The sequence below is a fragment of the Priapulus caudatus genome, unplaced genomic scaffold, assembly GCF_000485595.1.
Source record: "Priapulus caudatus unplaced genomic scaffold, Priapulus_caudatus-5.0.1 Scaffold170, whole genome shotgun sequence".
Lineage (NCBI taxonomy): Eukaryota > Metazoa > Priapulida > Priapulimorpha > Priapulimorphida > Priapulidae > Priapulus > Priapulus caudatus.
The window spans coordinates 50280-67396 of record NW_014577231.1 but is presented as its reverse complement, the minus strand read 5'-3'; the positions used below and the strand labels follow the sequence as shown (position 1 = coordinate 67396).

Below are 17117 nucleotides of genomic sequence, written 5' to 3'. Positions count from 1 at the left end.
TATATGTGTTGTGTGTGTGATGTGTGTGTTGTGTGTGTGTGTGTGTGTGTGTGCGTGCGTGGCGTGCGTAAGCGTGGCGTGCGTGCGTGGCGTGCGTGCGTGCGTCGTGGCGTGCGTGCGTGTGTGCCTCAGTGATTGACTCTAGTAGCTACCTATGCACGCCGAGCAGTGCAGCAGAATAGTGTATTACTTACGGCTGTTGCGTAAGGACACTATAGTCTGTGTTGATGTGCTGCCGATTAAGAGCACCTGTCTTACGAATGAGGCGTCCCCGCAACGCGAACTGGGGTAACTCACCTGCTTCCCTTGTTTCAGGTCAACCACCTTCGAGACTGCCGGCGAATCGCCATGGCGACAGAGCGAACCAGATGCCGACGCGATACGCCCGATCGACAAGAGTTCACCTGAACTGCGGCATCTGCCTGAGCGCTACCAGACTCCGGTAAAGTCGCTGCGCTGTGCTCCACGGTTCTGCGACGCGCTGCCTCGGCCGAGGTTATCATCCCCCGCAGAGGCCTCCGGCTGAACGTGCCCCATCTGAACAGACAGCAGAGCATCCTTGCCGACGCGGCGTCGCCGCCCTGCAGAACGAACCTTCTTCATCATCCGAACCTGATGGAGGTCTCATGGAGATCGTCGCTAGTGCACGTGCTGCACCGGACGCGGGCCGCGTCGTCGCGCCGACGGTCGCCGACGGCGGCCGCGGCGGAGACTACGAGCTGTCGTACGTCGTCGCTGAGGAGGGCCGCTACCACATGTCCATACGGCTCTACGGACAGCACATCAAGGGATCGCCGTTCAAGATCCGCGCCAAGTCGGAGGACCGCAGCAGCGGGGACCGGCCGTCCAGCTCGAAGATCCCACGCACGGCCGTGCGCCAGAAGGCGACCAAGCGTCCGCCGAGCGCGCGGTCCGGCGGCTCGAACCGCAAGAGCAACCCGATCGAGGACGACCTTGTGCGGCGGAGCGGCGCGAAGGGCCGGAACCGCGGCGAGTTCACGAACCCGCAGGGCGTGTTCTGCACGCCGGGCGGCCGCGTCGTCGTCGCCGACAGCAACAACCAGAACGTGCAGGTGTTCACTGCCGCCGGCGACTTCAAGTTCCGCTTCGGAATCCGCGGACGAAGCCCCGGGCAGCTGCAGCGGCCGACGGGCGTCGCCGTGATGTCGAACGGCAACGTCGTCGTCGCCGACTACGAGAACAAGTGGGTGAGCATCTTCGCGCCCGACGGGAAGTTTGTCTCGAAGATCGGCTCCGGGAAGCTGCTCGGCCCAAAGGGCGTCGCAGTCGACCGCAACAATCACATCATCGTCGTTGACAACAAGGCCAGCTGCGTGTTTGTCTTCCAGCCGAACGGCAAGCTGATACACAAGTTTGGTTGCCGCGGTAACGACGAGCACCAGTTTGCGGGGCCGCACTTCGTCGCCGTGAACGCGAAGAACGACATTGTCATCTCGGACTTCCACAATCACGCCGTGAAGGTGTTCGACTCCGAGGGAGGCTTCCTGTTCTCGTTCGGGTCGAACGGAGAAGGCAACGGGCAGTTCAACGCTCCGACGGGAGTGGCCGTTGACAAGCTGGGAAACATCCTGGTCGCGGACTGGGGTAACAGCCGGATACAGGTAAGATGGAAATCGAATCAATCAATCAAATCAATACACTAAATCATTGGCGATGATGATGATGGTGGTGGTGGCGGTGGTGGTGGTGATGATGATGTGGTGGTGGTAGCAGCGGTTCAAGGATAGAAATGATGTCCAGGACGGTGATTGGATAGGATGATGTTTATTACTGGTTACGGCACTTAGGGCTACGGTGATGGTGCTGTTGCTGTTGCTGTTGCTGCAGATGATAAGTATGATGCTGATGATAATGATGATGATGTCGCATTGATTGATGGTGATGACGATGATTCATTGATTGACGATGATGCCGGCGATTGTCATTGATATCAAAGCTAAGCATAAAGCAACTCACGCTTGTATTTCAGGTATTCGACAGTCAGGGATCGTTTCTCTCCTACATCAATACGACGGGGGACCCACTCTACGGACCGCAGGGTCTAACGGTGACGTCAGACGGCCACGTCGTCGTTGCAGACTCCGGAAACCATTGCTTCAAGATCTACAAGTATCTTCAGTGATCGTGCAGACGATGTGATATGCAGAGGAGAAGCGTAGCTACCGCCACCTGTAGGAGCGCCGGTGAACTATTCCATTACGATCACGGGAAGGATGAAAACGCGAAGTGCGTGCGTGTGCGCGCTGTACCATTCGCGCAATTTCGGCGTTCGATGAAAGTTTGATTTCAACAAACTTGAAAATATTGCATTTGACTAGCGATATTGCACGTTGCATTCGCCCCCCTTGGCGTTGCGCAGTTTCCTTCCTGCGCGTATATAGAGGTGCTCAGCGTGAAATGCTGCCTTTGCGATAGGCGCTGTCGGGAAAAACTTGAAACCCCCACAGCCCGTCTTTCACCAGTCGTGGAATCGTGTTACGCGCTCCGCTTATGCTGTGATAACTCAAACATTCACGGACCAATCTACTAAGCAGGCAAGCTGGAGAGATGATTGAGTGTGTAGAGTCTATATAGAGGCAAGTGCGTGTGTGTATTTTTGCACTAGCCGTGCTTGAGACGCGTGTATTTGTTATGTAATATATTGGGACAGCCGTGTATTTTATGTATATTCACTGCATGCGCATGATAAGTTGAGTATCAGTCGTGAACATTAGTAATATTTAGCACTAGATCTGAGTATGTTAGTATTACGTAGTAAATTATGAGCATTTCTGGATTTTTATATGTACACACGCCGCACGCGTACGAGAGTGTGCGCGGGAGTTCAAAGCACTTTACACGCTGGTGCCTTCTTTTCTGTTAGTTATAAGAGGAACCCATTTTCGTGGGCTATAATTTAACGATAAACAATTATACTTTTTGTAACAACCTTCTCCATAGCTCATCGCTGACGGCAGTGTACTAATCGAACAACGATCTACAGAATGTGTACACAATTCCATAAAATCTGACAGCACGTGACGAGTTACAACACTCGAATATATTACATTACAAATAATGCTGTTAGATACCGTACTGTCTACTGGCGATTGAAAAACAATATAGTTGGCTGAAGAAAGCCGCCTTACCATTTCAGCGTGTTAGATAATTAATTAGACAAACCCGTACAGTCGTGAATTCCGTTTCTCGTGGAAATTCGCAATGGACGCATGAGCGTTAATAACGTTACGACTAAAGGGTTAAAATAGGAATAAAATGGAACAAAATTAGTGAACTTCGTAAACAGACGCATGCATGGCAGCGACTATGCAGGCAATCAACTACAAATGTCAACTAATGACCGTGTTTATAGGCGGGGATTCCTCATCTCCCAATGACGCAAAGCTATACGAGACTATAGTAATAGAGAAATTGCTTTCCCCTTTGTCGCTCGGAATTTTGTACGTGATAGAGCACGCGGGATTAAGTCGATAATCAGTAAGTTTCCACATCAACACACGCCTTTCTCGTTGTTTATGATGGCGAACATGGAATTTGTTGTTGATTGCTAGGTTGTATTTTCTTTACCATTACCCATAATATATATATGAGAAGACATCGTTAAAACAGTAATAAACAAGTCCCGCAGTACCTGATTACCCCAAGTCAAAATCTCTCCCCCCAAATAAAGGCTCACAGTAATAAACATTGATTTATGTACAGTGTAGCCAGTTAATTACTAATTCTGTCTATTAAATCTACTATATTCAGTCCCCATATGAACCATCATGTAAGGCTGTAAGCATAGTCTAAATCCGCACCAATCTCGCTTGAGAGAGCCGTCTGGTGGCGGTTTTCGCAAAATTCTGCTATTGACTATTGAAGGGTAGGAAGTGTAACGTGTACAACGACGACGATCATCCATATTTAATATCGACAAATGATGTTCGATCGTCTCTTGACGATATTAAGCATCGAAAAAAAAATGTGAAAAATAAAAGTACCGTATGGTGAAACATTTAAATTTCATTGATCTAATGTTTTTTATATTTACGAATTATTAATTAATAATCTAATCATGCCCTACGATCAAATGCCGATTCGTAGAAAATGCAGAAGATTAAAACCAAGATCCGAAACCCGGCAATTATACACCAACATAATTTTATTTTGACCATTTTTACAAAATACTGACGACAATCAGAATATCAAAATCTGCAGCAACCAATGTAAATAAAATCCACTCACGACTCCCCTAAGTTCTCTCACTGATCGATTACTATCCCCTAGCGTACATCTAATAATAAAACAGCCACCCTTCACAACAAGGACGCCTTTGCACCAACGACGTCATCACACCTGACGTCAGCACACGGGATGTCATCACGCATGACCTCATCACACTAAACGTCATCATACCCGGACTCTCAGCCCTGGTTCACACACACACGCACGCACGCACGCACACACGCACGCACGCACTCAAACTATAATAAACTCTGCTAAAGGTAAAAGGGGAAAAAAACAACGGCTACGCACAGCAAACAAACAACGGAAGCAAGGCAATGAGGAGACAATGGCGAAGAGAAGACAGCGCAAACCTGATGTCTCGCAGAGAAGAAAGAAGAAGGGAACAAACAACAACGAGTACAGTAATTATGCACATTTCCTCTGTGTAACCTCGCAGCCGCCGTGCCCGAAGCGATGCATCAGACACATCAGCAGGAGAGCACCGTCGGCCCGCGTTCGAAAGCAGAACGCGGTGAGTATTGAACTTTGCAAAGCATCGACTCTATTAACACCGAACTTTGGCAGTGACCCCCCAACAGATAGTAGCCAAGCCTCTCTCCTTGAGAAGTGCGGGCGGCAAGGAGTGGCAGCCCCCTGCTCCCCCAACCCTTCGAACACGCACGAAAGTTCTTCATACTTCAGACATCATAAGCCGTGTGATCGACGGAAGGCAGTGATCATCAAGCGTGGATTGGCGTGGCCACAATGTCTAAATCCCGGAGAATTCCCTCTCGCGGGCAGAAGTGGCATCACCATGACCAAATCCGGAAGAATTCCCTTTCCCGGGCAGAAGCAGCATCACCGTGCCGGCCAAATCCGGGAGAATTCCCTCTCGCGGGCGGGAGTGGCCTCACCGTGCCGGCCAAATCCGAGAGAATCCCCTCCCTGGGCGGAAGTGGCGTGATCGTGACAATAAAATCGGGGAGAAATCCTTCTCCCAGGCGCGACCGCGACGGTACAACTATGGGAGAAATATCTCTCAGAGCATCTCTCTTCCACTAGCGCTGCTACCACTGTCGCCGCAGCCAGTATCTTCAGGCACGCGATGCAGCCGCCTTGTATCGCTGCTGGTGCACTCTCATTGATTGAAGATTAGCAGCAGTGCACCTGGCTGCAGCACCCGGGGGGCGGGAACGGTGGTTTCACGACCCCACCAGCACCTCTCGTCGTCTTCTCTCGAGACATCCGGCAGCAGAAAAGAAACACCTTTGCTCGTTACGCCCCTGCGCACAATTGTCACCGCATATACGGATTATAAGATTTATAAACCCGTGCAAAAATTCCCTTGCCGTTATTTACACACGAAATTCTCTCTCTCGCTCTCTCTCACTCACTCTCTCTCTATCTCCCTCTCACTCACTCACTCTCTCTCTCTCTCTCTCTCTCTCTCTCTCTCTCTCTCTTCGAAATGCCTTCTTGGCTCAAAGGCGCGTGACTCTACCTAGACGTCTACGAAATCTATGAACTATTTACAACAATTAACCCTCTCCCGAGGTAACCTTCCTTTTTACACAATACTTGGTGAAAGGAAACCCAAATCCTCCCCAGTGGATCCCCACATTGTGAGGAGAGAAAAACAGAGACTAGAAGTCTTTTTGTGTACACCCCCTCCTATATCGTCTTACGAAGCGATGTCGACCCTATGTAGGTAGCTTTTAGCCCGTGCATCATCTTTTTGATGCGTTTGCTCGCTTGAAACTATAAACTACGGGCAAATCTAAGTGGCTGCACCCTGCTGCAAGTTACCGCCCCCCCCCCCAACCAATCCTGAGCTCACCGCGTTTACGCTGCGGGCGTACGCTACCGTTTCTACCTACGGCTGCTCGTATTGTTGCCACGACACGCACTCACAGTCTACGCTCCCTTTGTCCCTCGTTCCTGCCGTCCACCGCAAACACTCGGTCATCTTCATGGACGCGTACGCGCACATGTATGCAAACATGCACACGCACGCACGCACGCACGCACGCGCACACACACACGCACACGCAAACAGACACGTAAACTAGCGTTGACTCGCTGTCACAGCGCCATCTGGAAGCGATGCTCGGCACAAACACGCGCGTAAACTAGCGTCGACTCTGTCACAGCGCCACCTGAAGGCGATGCTCGGCACAAACACGCGCGTAAACTAGCGTCGACCCTGTCACAGCGCCACCTGGAAGCGATGCTCGGCACGCGTAGTTCGTCAGCTTCGACGGAGGGGGCGCCACGGTTGTCGGCGAAAAGCTCATTCGGCAGTCGAGCGATTGCGGCGATTTCCTGCCGATAGACTGGCCTTGCGAGAAATACCGGTGGGTTAGGTGGGAGGTGCGCGGCGTTGGTACCCAGTCTACGACTACTGCAGATCGGCTTCACTGCTTCGGTGGCTTCGAGAAGATGGAGGCGGTTGCATCCGGGTGCGCAGCATCCCTGCGCCGCTCGTCGCCACGGCGGCAGTTCCCGTTGCCGGGAGATCGAAGTGTACCCGACGCCCCCTATCCCCGCCGGCCAACGCCCCCCTATGCATGCACACGCAGGCGGGGTCGTTTGATTGTAGACATCTATATGTTCAACGAAAATTTCGTGATCGCGCGCCCTTTCGTCGCTCACGACTCAAGAACACTGGCAGCGACACGTCTCACGGCTGCAAGAGACTGCTTCGCACGATTCCTTCAATTTACTACCACCAGATGGTGCCACTTTACTGTCGTCATTTCACTTCGGCATCAAAGTCCAAGACGAGCAATTTGGTTTCCTCCGTGCCGTTCCGCGATCCGACGGCGCACACTAGTTTAGTTTGGTTGGCCCTGAAAAAATAACGGTAAGCATAACAATTTAAAATTGATGCTTCGTGCACATGCACTAACAATTAAAAATAAGAAATGGGGATTAGGAAATATAATAGATTTTGCGGTGTGATATAAAACTTTGTAGAGGAAACGTCTTCCACTCTCGTCTATCAGGCAGGAGGCAGACCAGTTCAGCATGCTCCCTTACCTCAAGGCTTTACCCAAAATCAAAACAGCAGTGACCAAGGTGGGATTCGAACCCCGAACCTCCAGCCGTAACTTACAGTAAATCACCGAGCCGCAAAATTCGTGCGTACCGAACATCAGGCCCATGTTTCGTCCTTCACCGCGCTCCACCACCTCGCAAAATAATGGCCGCCGCGAATTCGATTCGCCTAGCTTCGATTCGCCTAGCTTCGACCTGCAGAGGACACGCGCGTGCAGTCCGCACAAATGCAATCCCGATTCTCAGTGCGCACTTCTCACAAGATTTTCGGCGCGTCGTACGGATATCCGCCGACGTGCGACTGGGAAGTGGCATCGTAAAATATAATTTGAATATATATATATATATATTTATATATATATATGCTGTGTAGAAAGAAATGCTACCTTATGTAAACCATGTTTAGCGTATGGCGTCGAGTGGTCTGGTGACGTATTAGCATGTAGGCCGGGCGGCGACGAGAGAGCGTGAGAGAGGGGTGTGGACAAGAGAGCGTGTGAGAGAGAGGTTGCGACAGGACGGAGAGCAGAGATGTACGGTACGTCGAGATAGACGGTCGAGTGAATAAATCGTCGAGCGAACAGACGTCAAGTGGATAGACTGCCGAGTACAAGGAGCGTAGAACGAATCGCCGCGTACAGACACCCGGCGCAGACGAGTCCGGCGCGAAGGTTGTGTCGTCGAGATCTCTTGACAAGCGAACACTCACCGGATGCGCCAGACAACTCCGCCGCTGCCTCCACTGTCCAGCGCCACCAGGTTGCGGATGAACTCGCCCGTCTTCAGGTCCCACAGCTTCACCGTGCCGTCGTCCGACGACGTTATCACAAACTTCGAGTTGAACTGCAGACACGTGACGGCGCTCTGGTGCTTGTGCGGACCTGTGTCGGACACGGAGAACGCGGGTCAAGCACGCAGCTCTTCTTGTCTTCTTCTACTTCTATCTCCCATCTTCTATATTCTATTCTATTCTACTTCTATTCCTGTTCTTATACAGTATACGATCTATTATCCGAAATTCTAAAAACCGAAAAGCACCGAAAACCGAAGGTTTTTTCGTGGAGGTCGTCTGCACACAAAAGCTCGCGTTTGGCTGCACAAGGTTCACTGCAGAAATATTAGTGTGTTTGGTATTACTCATACATATTGTACTGTACCGGTACAGCACTTGGCCTAGATAGTTGCATTGCAGGATATACGCCATGTATATCTGTACTGTACTACCATTCCAAACTGTAAAAAATTCCGAAACGTGTCTGGTCCCAAGGGTTTCAGATAATAGATTGTGTACTGTACTTCTATCTCCTATCTTCTATATTCTATTCTATTCTACTTCTATTCCTCTTCTTATACTATTACTATCATCTTTCGATCGATGCCATTACACATGGTTAGGGTTAGGGTTAGGGTTAGGGTTGTTGTACGCACTATTATTGTACTGTTATTATTAATGTTATGTTAGAATTTCAACATCATCGTAATCATGCACATGAAATGATGACTACGATGACGACTGTGACAATAACAATCACGATTAATGTCTAACCATCACAAAACCTCTGACCACCTCAATCTCGCGTCAGTAGTTGAGCAGACGTTACTGCATAAATATAATTTCCCGGTCGGCCACATGAGAACGAAACCAAAATTCCCTTCGCTCACGTCGTGAAAATCGGCAATCGCAAAATTAAGCGTCATGTGCATTTCCTGCCACTCAAGCAGAAAAAGGCAAACGTACTCCGGCAAAACATCAGAAACCGACCTCCTGCAGCCCCCGCCGGGTCTCACGCACCTGTAAAACATCGGGAACCGCAGAGCCGGGTCTCTCCGCCTTACCTGTGAGCGTCTGCAGACACTGTCCGGTCTCGATGTTCCACACCTTGACTGTCGAGTCGGCGTTACCGGACACAAGCGTGTTGTCCTTCAGCTCCATGCCGCTGGTCAGCGACTGGTGGCCCATCAGCGTGTGCAGGCAGTTTCCCGTCTCCACCTCCCACACCCGGATCGACGTGTCCAGCGAGCCGCTGACCACGTGCACCCCGTCAAACTGAAGCGCAAAGCGAATACGTCGTCGTGAGAGTAAGACGAGCGAATACATTGTCATCACGATACGTTGTGCGATCGAGTTGTAGCGATCGAGTTATTTAACTCGCATTCTTCTCATCCAAATTTGTCAAACCACGAAACTCAAACTGAAGCACGAGCGAATACATTGTTGTCACGATACATTGTCGCGATACATTGTTGTCACGATACATTGTCGCGATACATTGTCGTCACGATACGTTGTCGCGATACATTGTCGCGATACATTGTCGTCACGATACGTTGTCGCGATACATTGTCGCGATACATTGTCGTCACGATACGTTGTCGCGGTACATTGTCGTAAGATTGAGATGAGTGGCAGCGACCGAGTTATTTAACTTACGTTCTCCTCATCTAACTTTGGAGACCATAAACTCATGCCTCCTTTTTTTGGGGGTGCAAAAAACGCTGCCGCGCGGTAGATTGTACATTGTCGTCCAACCGACAAAACATCCGTCCGAGCGGCAACGACCGAGTTATTTAACTCGCCGCTCGCCTCGTCTAACATGGGAAACCAAAAACTCCACGTTCGGCGGTCCCCTCAACTCGCACTTACACCTTCCGCTTTCCACTCCCATTCACCTCTACTGAACGGCCACCCCACCTGCGTACAAAGGACGCTGCTGGCACTTCCACCTTCCACTCTCATTCACCTCCACAGAACGGCCACCCCACCTGCGTACAAAGGACGCTGCTGGAACTTCCACCTTCCACTCTCCACAGAACGGTTACCCCACCTGCGTACAAAGGCCGGCGTACCTGCAGCGAGTAGACGCGGTTGGTGTGTCCCTGCAGCGTGTGCAGGCACTCCTCCGTCTCCGGGTTCCACACCTTCACCGTGTAGTCGTAGGCGCCGCTGACGACGCGCTTGCCGTCGTACTGCACGCAGCGCACGGCCGCGACGTGCCCCATCAGCACGTGCAGGCACTCGCCGGACTCGACGTCCCAGACGCGCAGCGTAGCGTCGCGCGAGCCGCTCACCACCCTGCCGAGACGCGAGAACACGCGCAGACGCCATCGTTATCACTCGCTTTTTCTCTCACCAATACATCAATCAATGATTCACAAGGATTGCATGTCACGATCAGTCAGACAATCCAACCATTCCATTGGTCAATCAATCGACCAATCAATCAATCAATCAACCAATCAATGACTCAGAGATGCAAACACATATTTGAAGCGATCTGTAGTTTCTGGCCATCAAATTAGTAGTGACCCCAGTTTGCTAGGGGGGTCCGGCATGCCCTCCGGAAGATTTTTTGATTCTGAGATGCAATTTCCTGCATTCTGAGGGTCAAAAATGACAATAAATATAAAAAAAATGACAATAATGAACTTGCCTTTTTTTTTTTCGCGACACAGTTAAATTCGTAGTTTGTATACAAGATGGTCGTAGTGGTGGCAAAAGGTAATCAGATAATTCGTAAATAAATATAGCGGGATAAATCCGTAGTGGTTGGCATCTCTGCAGATACAATGAGACCGCAAGACGCACAGACGCCGTCGTAATCACTCCCGTTGTTACTCCCCAAGGGCCACATGCTGTCTGCACATGCTCCTTCCTCTCTCTCTATTGTCGTTTCATTTTCTGCTCTCTCTCTACTTTGTGTCTTATTTTTGCTACTGTGTGTTTCAATTTCTCGCCTCTCTAACTGTGTGTTGTCCATTTCTCCCATCTCTACTGTGTGTTTCATTTCTCCTCTGATAGCTGTGTTCATTTCTCTACTCTCTACTGTGTGTTTCAGTTTCTCTTCTCTCTAACTGTTGTTGTTTCACATTTCTGGCTCTCTGGGCTGCTCTACACTGTGTTTCATTACTCCGCGTCTCTAACTGTGGTGTTTGCATTTCTGGTCGCGCTCTCATACTGTGTGTTTCATTTTCTCGGCCTCTCTACGTGTGTTTCATTTCTTCCCTCTGCTACTGTAGTGTTTCACCATTTCTCCCTCTCCTAACCGGTGTGTTTCATTTCTCTCTCTCTTCGGTCTCTACACTGGGGTGTTGTCATTTCTTCATCTCTCTACTGTGTGTTTCATTTCTCTCTCTCTCCTGTAGTGGTTTCAATTTCTGCCCTCTCTACTGTGTGTTTCATTCTCTCTCATCCTCCTGTAGTGTTTTGCCATGTTCTCCCTCTCTACTTGTGGTGTTTCATTTCTCCGGCTGCTCTACTGTAGTGTTTCAATTTCTCTCTCTCTCTCTCTGTAGTGTTTCAATTTCTTCCTTCTGCTACTGGTGGTGTTTAATTTCTCCTCTCTACCTGTGTGTTTCATTTGGCTCTTTCTCTACTGTGTTTTTAATTTCTGCTCCTCTCGTACTGTAGTGTTTCATTTCTCCCGCTCTCTACTGTGTGTTTAATTTCTCCTCTCTTACTGTGTGTTTCATTTCTCCCTCTCTAACTGCTGTTTCAATTTTCTCTGCTCTCTCTGGTGTGTTTTCATTTCTGCTCTCTCTACTGTGTGTTTGCAGTTTCTCTTCTCTCTCTACACAGTGGTGTTTCATTACTCCCCTCTCATACTGTGTTGTTTCATTTCTCTCTGTCTCTACTGTGTGTTTCATTTCTCGCCTCTCTATAACCGTGTGTTTCATTTCTCCCTCTCTACTGTAGTGTTTCATTTCTCCCTCTCTACTGTGTGTTTCATTTCTCTCTATCTCTCTCTCTACACTGTGTTTCATTTCTCTCTCTCTACTGTGTGTTTCATTTCTCTCTCTCTCCTGTAGTGGTTTCATTTCTCTCTCTCTACTGTGTGTTTCATTTCTCTTTCTCTACTGTGTGTTTCATTTCTCCCTCTCTACTGTAGACAGTAGTGTTTCATTTCTCTCTCTCTACTGTGTTTTTAATTTCTCTCTCTTCTCTCTCTCTACACTGTGTTTCATTTCTCCCTCTTACGTAGTGTTTCATTTCTCCCTCTCTACTGTAGTGTTTCATTTCTCCCTCTCTACTGTAGTTTTTCATTTCTCCCTCTCTACTGTAGACAGTAGTGTTTCATTTCTCTCTCTCTACTGTGTTTTTTAATTTTCTCTCTCTCTCTCTAGATGTGTTTTCATTATCTCCGGACTCTCTACTGTAAGTGTTTCATATTCTCCCTCTCTATTGTAGTGTTTCATTTCTTCTCTCTACTGTGTGTTTCAATTTCTCCGCTCTCTACCGTAGTGTGTCATTTCTCTTTTCTCTTACTGTGTGTTTCAATTTCTCTCTTCTCTACTGTAAGTGTTTCTTTGCTGCTCTCTACTACTGTGTGGTTTCATTTTCTCTTTCTCTAACTGTGTTTTTAATTTCCTCTCTCTCTTTAAGCTGTAGTGTTTCATTTCTCCCTCTCACTTGTGTGTTTCATTTCTCCCTCTTCTACTGCTGTGTTTAATTCTCCCTCTCTACTGTAGTGTTTCATTTCTCCCTCTCTACTGTGTGTTTTCATTTCTCCCTCTCTACTGTAGTGTTTCCATTTTCTCCATCTCTAACTGTAGTGTTTCATTTCTCTCCTCTACTGTGTTTTCTTAATTTCTCTTCTCTCTCTAACATACACTGTGTTTGCATTTCTCCCTGCTCTACTGTATGTGTTTATTTCTCCCTCTCTACTGTAGTGTTTGCATTTCTCCATCTCTACTAGTGTGTTTGCATTTCTCCCTCTCGTACTGTAGTGTTCTTTCTCTTCCTCTACTGTAGACGAGTAGTGTTTTCATTTCTCTCTCTCTTACTGTGTGTTTCATTTCTCTCTCTCTCTCTACACTGTGTTGTTCTTCTCCTTCTCACTGTAGTGTTTCCATTCTCTCTGTCTCTAACTGTGTTTTTAATTTCTCTCTCTCTCTCTCCTTCCCCCCCCTCGTACTACTGTGTTTTCATTTCTCCTCTCTACTAGGTTCATTCCCCTCTCATAGTTTCATCTCCTTACTGTGTTTTCATTTCTCCTCTCTACTGTTTTATTGTTCTCTCTACTTTGTCTTCCCTCTCTTACTGTAGTGTTTCATTTCTCTTCTCGGGTTCATTCTCCTCTACTGTGTGTTTCATTTCTCCCTCTCTACTGTAGTGTTCATTTGCTTCCCTCTCTACTGTTGTGTTTCATTTCTCCCTGCTCTACTGTAGTGTTTCATTTCCCGCTCTCTGCTAGGCTGTGTGTTTCATTTCTCCCTCTCTACTGTGTGTTTCATTTCTCCCTCTCTCCTGTGTGTTTTGTTTCTCTCTCTCTACTGTGTGTCTCATTTCTCCTTTTTTCTAACACCAACACTTCCACTGACACACCTCTTTCCTTCTCTACCATGTGTCTCATCTACTCCTCCCTCGCCTCCCTCTCTCTCTCTTCTCTTCCTCTCCATTCTCTGTCTAATCGCTTTCCCCTCTCTACTCTGTGTCTCAACTCTTCCCCTCTCTACTCTGTGCCTCATCTCTTCCCTTCTCTCTACTCTGTGTCTCAACTCTTCCCCTCTCTACTCTGTGCCTCATCTCTTCCCTTCTCTCTACTCTGTGTCTCAACTCTTCCCCTCTCTACTCTGTGCCTCATCTCTTCCCTTCTCTCTACTCTGTGTCTCAACTCTTCCCCTCTCTACTCTGTGCCTCATCTGTTACCCTCTCTCTACTCTGTCTCACCTCTTCCCCTCTTCCATCGTTAGTTCGTTACTTACTTGCTGCCGTGTAGGTGCATGCAGCGCACGGTCGATGTGTGGCCATACAGCGTGTGGATGCACTGACCAGTGTCCGCATTCCACACCTTCAGCGTCCGGTCGGTCGAGCCGCTGATGATGATGTTGCCGTACATCTGCGACGACCAGACGCCGCCCGTGTGACCGACGAGAGTCCTCAGACACTGCGTAGCCAATCAATCAATCAATCAATCAATACATCAATTAATCAATCAATCAATGATTCACAGTCACGATCAGTCACACAATCCAACCATTCCATTGGTCGATCAATCGACCAATCAAGCAATCAACCAAGCACACAAACAAACAGCCAATAAACTAATCGATTGATACACCAATACTGTGTATTAGTCAATCCATCCACTCATCAATCAATCAATCAATCTTATTCAAGCTTCTAATCCAATTTTATTGTTATACACAATGATTTATTTTCCTGGATATATTCAAGCCACCCTTAACGTGGAACATTATCACACCACACTCCCTACAATAAAAAAACTCATTCGATTTTCAGTCTCACTACACCTCCGGACACGCTTACGAAGGCGACCTCGACAGTAAGGTCCGCGATGCTTCTTTCTGCACGTACCTTTCCCGTCGTTGCCGACCACACCTTGAGTGTGTTGTCGTCGGAGCCGCTAACGACGCGGTTGCCGCAGAACTGCAGGCACGTGATTACGTGGTCGTCGTGTCCCTTCAGCATCTGCAACGACGCGAGGATCGGACCGTGAACGCGAGCGAGCGGAACCTACTACGATCTACGAAGAAGCAGGGAAAATGGGAGAGGTGCCACCTGTTGGGGGCACTTGCAGAGCGGCATGTTGCGCCGCCGACTCGTCGGATGGGCCCACCGGTCGTTTATACGTAGGAAAAAAGGGCGAGGAATGAGGGTAGGTTATATTCAGGAGTAAATAATGACGAATGATGACAAATGATGACAAATAATCACAAATTATTACACAAATAATCACAAATGATCGCAAATAATCACAAATGATCGCAAATAATCACAAATGATCACAAATGTGATGATTGACTCCTGGTTATATGTAGAATGAGCAACACGTTTAGCATAGCATTAGTTTGCTGTTACTGGGCATGCTCTCATTGAGCTGAACGCAAACGTTTACTCTGGCCACTGCCATTCTAAAATTCTTCTTTGCGATAACACAACATCTTTAAGCGATGGAAAGCCAGTTAAAAACCAACAACCGCTGTTTTGTCGGCCATAAAACAAATCTGGTGGAGCAGCTGTCGATATAATATCGATATAATGGGAATGACTGGCACGAGGTATGTACACGAAGGGAACGGCCATGTTACCTTGAAGGGTCGGATCGTTCCCACTCTCCAGTTCATCTCGATCTGATGCTGCCGCATGTATGCGCTCTTCCACTGGCTCTTGTGCGGCCCGGGCACCGGTCGCCGCTTCCTACACAAACACGCGCGCGCGAGAACGCAACACGATTAATCGTAAACTCGCGACAACGTTGTTCGAGGCACGTAAATACACGACGATAATAATTCGTTACGAAAAACTTACAAAATTTTTTTTTGCAACGTGTTCGATTACCGCACGGAAAATGTCTCATCTTTACCGGAAAGTTGAAAGTTGATCATTCTCAACATGGAACTCAATTATCTTCAGAAACGCAACTATGTTTGTTACGCTTGAAGTTCTCAGAACCCTATAGGTATATACATATATATATATATAAATATTGAAGGAAGATAACAAATAAAAATAAATAAATAAATAAAATTAAATAACGTTCGCAATGTCGACGTTCGCGAATCTGACGTCAGTAATTCCGGGCCTCCCCGCACTCAATCGTTGCGTCGCGCGCGGGAGCAACGGAGAGATGCTCACTTGTTTAGCACGACGGCCTCGTCTATGCTGGCCTCGCGGCACTTCTCCCGCCACAGCAGGTTGTCCTCGGCGAGGATGCGCCAGTAGCGGCAGGTCTGCGCGGCGCGCAGCAGGTCCCTCGGGTCGAGGAACGACAGCACGTAGAGCGCGAGCTGAAACACGCGCGACGCGAGAATTCACGTTAACACACGCACGCACGCGCTCTCTCATCACATCACAACGATTCACGTCACAGTCACGCTCACATCACGCTCACATTACATCACAACGATATTCACGTCACATCACACTCACATCACATCACGCTCACATTACATCACAACGATATTCACGTCACATCACACTCACATCACATCACGCTCACATTACATCACAACGATATTCACGTCACATCACGCTCACATCACATCACGACGTTTCACGTCACGCTCACATCACATCACAACGTTTCACGTCACGCTCACATTACATCACAACGTTTCACGTCACGCTCACATCACGCTCACATTACATCACAACGTTTCACGTCACGCTCACATTACATCACAACGTTTCACGTCACGCTCACATTACATCACAACGTTTCACGTCACGCTCACATCCCTCGTCTTCTCTCATCTCTTCTCCTCTACCATCTCTTCCTTTTCTCTTCTCTCTGTTCTCATCTCTTCTCATCTCTTTCTCTTTCTACTCTTTCGCTCTCTCTCATCTCTTCCTCTCTCTCCTGCCCTGCTTCTCGATCTCTTCCTCTTTACTCCTCTCGATCTCTACTCTCTCTGAACTTCTCTTCTCCATACTCGCCTTTCTAACTCTTTTCGCTCCTCTCTCATACTCTTCTCTCTCATACTCCTCTTCCCGGATCTCTTCCTCTCTCAGGTACTTCTCTCAGTTCTCTCTCTCTCTCATTCTTCCTCTCTACCCTCTACTCTCTGCTCACTCTTTCTCTCTCTCTCTCTCTCATTCTCTGCTCTCTCTCTTCTCTCTCTCTTGCTCATTCTCTCAATGTCTCCTACTTCACTTCGCTCTCACTTCATCAATCTTTCTTCTCTCTAGCTCACTACTTCCTCTCTCTTCTCTCTCTCTCTCAATCCTCTCTCTCATCTCTCTTCCTCTCTCCTCGTACTCTCTCCTCTACTCTCTTTCTCTCTTTCCGTCTCTCATCTTTCGCTCTCTTCTATACTCTCTGTCGTCATCTCTTCATTCTCCCCTACAACTCTACGTATCTCTCATCTCT

At 48.3% G+C, this 17117-nt stretch overlaps 2 protein-coding genes across 2 annotated transcripts in view; one reads left to right on the top strand and one right to left on the bottom strand.

Moving 5' to 3' along the window:
- LOC106806623 (tripartite motif-containing protein 2-like) overlaps window positions 1–4029 on the top strand; it is a 59874-nt gene extending 55845 nt beyond the window's left edge. Inside the window, exons 4-6 of the mRNA XM_014808626.1 lie at window positions 316–442; window positions 546–1622; window positions 1991–4029. Coding sequence (XP_014664112.1) covers window positions 316–442; window positions 546–1622; window positions 1991–2143 — 1357 coding nt within the window. The 3' untranslated portion in view covers window positions 2144–4029. The remainder of the gene's footprint in view (window positions 1–315; window positions 443–545; window positions 1623–1990) is intronic.
- A 118-nt stretch (window positions 4030–4147) lies between these two features.
- LOC106806631 (F-box/WD repeat-containing protein 7-like) overlaps window positions 4148–17117 on the bottom strand; it is a 27089-nt gene continuing 14119 nt past the window's right edge. The window contains exons 6-13 of the mRNA XM_014808632.1: window positions 15884–16035; window positions 15337–15445; window positions 14603–14716; window positions 13990–14171; window positions 10135–10360; window positions 9124–9334; window positions 7997–8168; window positions 4148–7079 (exon numbers count right to left, since the gene is read on the bottom strand). Coding sequence (XP_014664118.1) covers window positions 6983–7079; window positions 7997–8168; window positions 9124–9334; window positions 10135–10360; window positions 13990–14171; window positions 14603–14716; window positions 15337–15445; window positions 15884–16035 — 1263 coding nt within the window. The 3' untranslated portion in view covers window positions 4148–6982. The remainder of the gene's footprint in view (window positions 7080–7996; window positions 8169–9123; window positions 9335–10134; window positions 10361–13989; window positions 14172–14602; window positions 14717–15336; window positions 15446–15883; window positions 16036–17117) is intronic.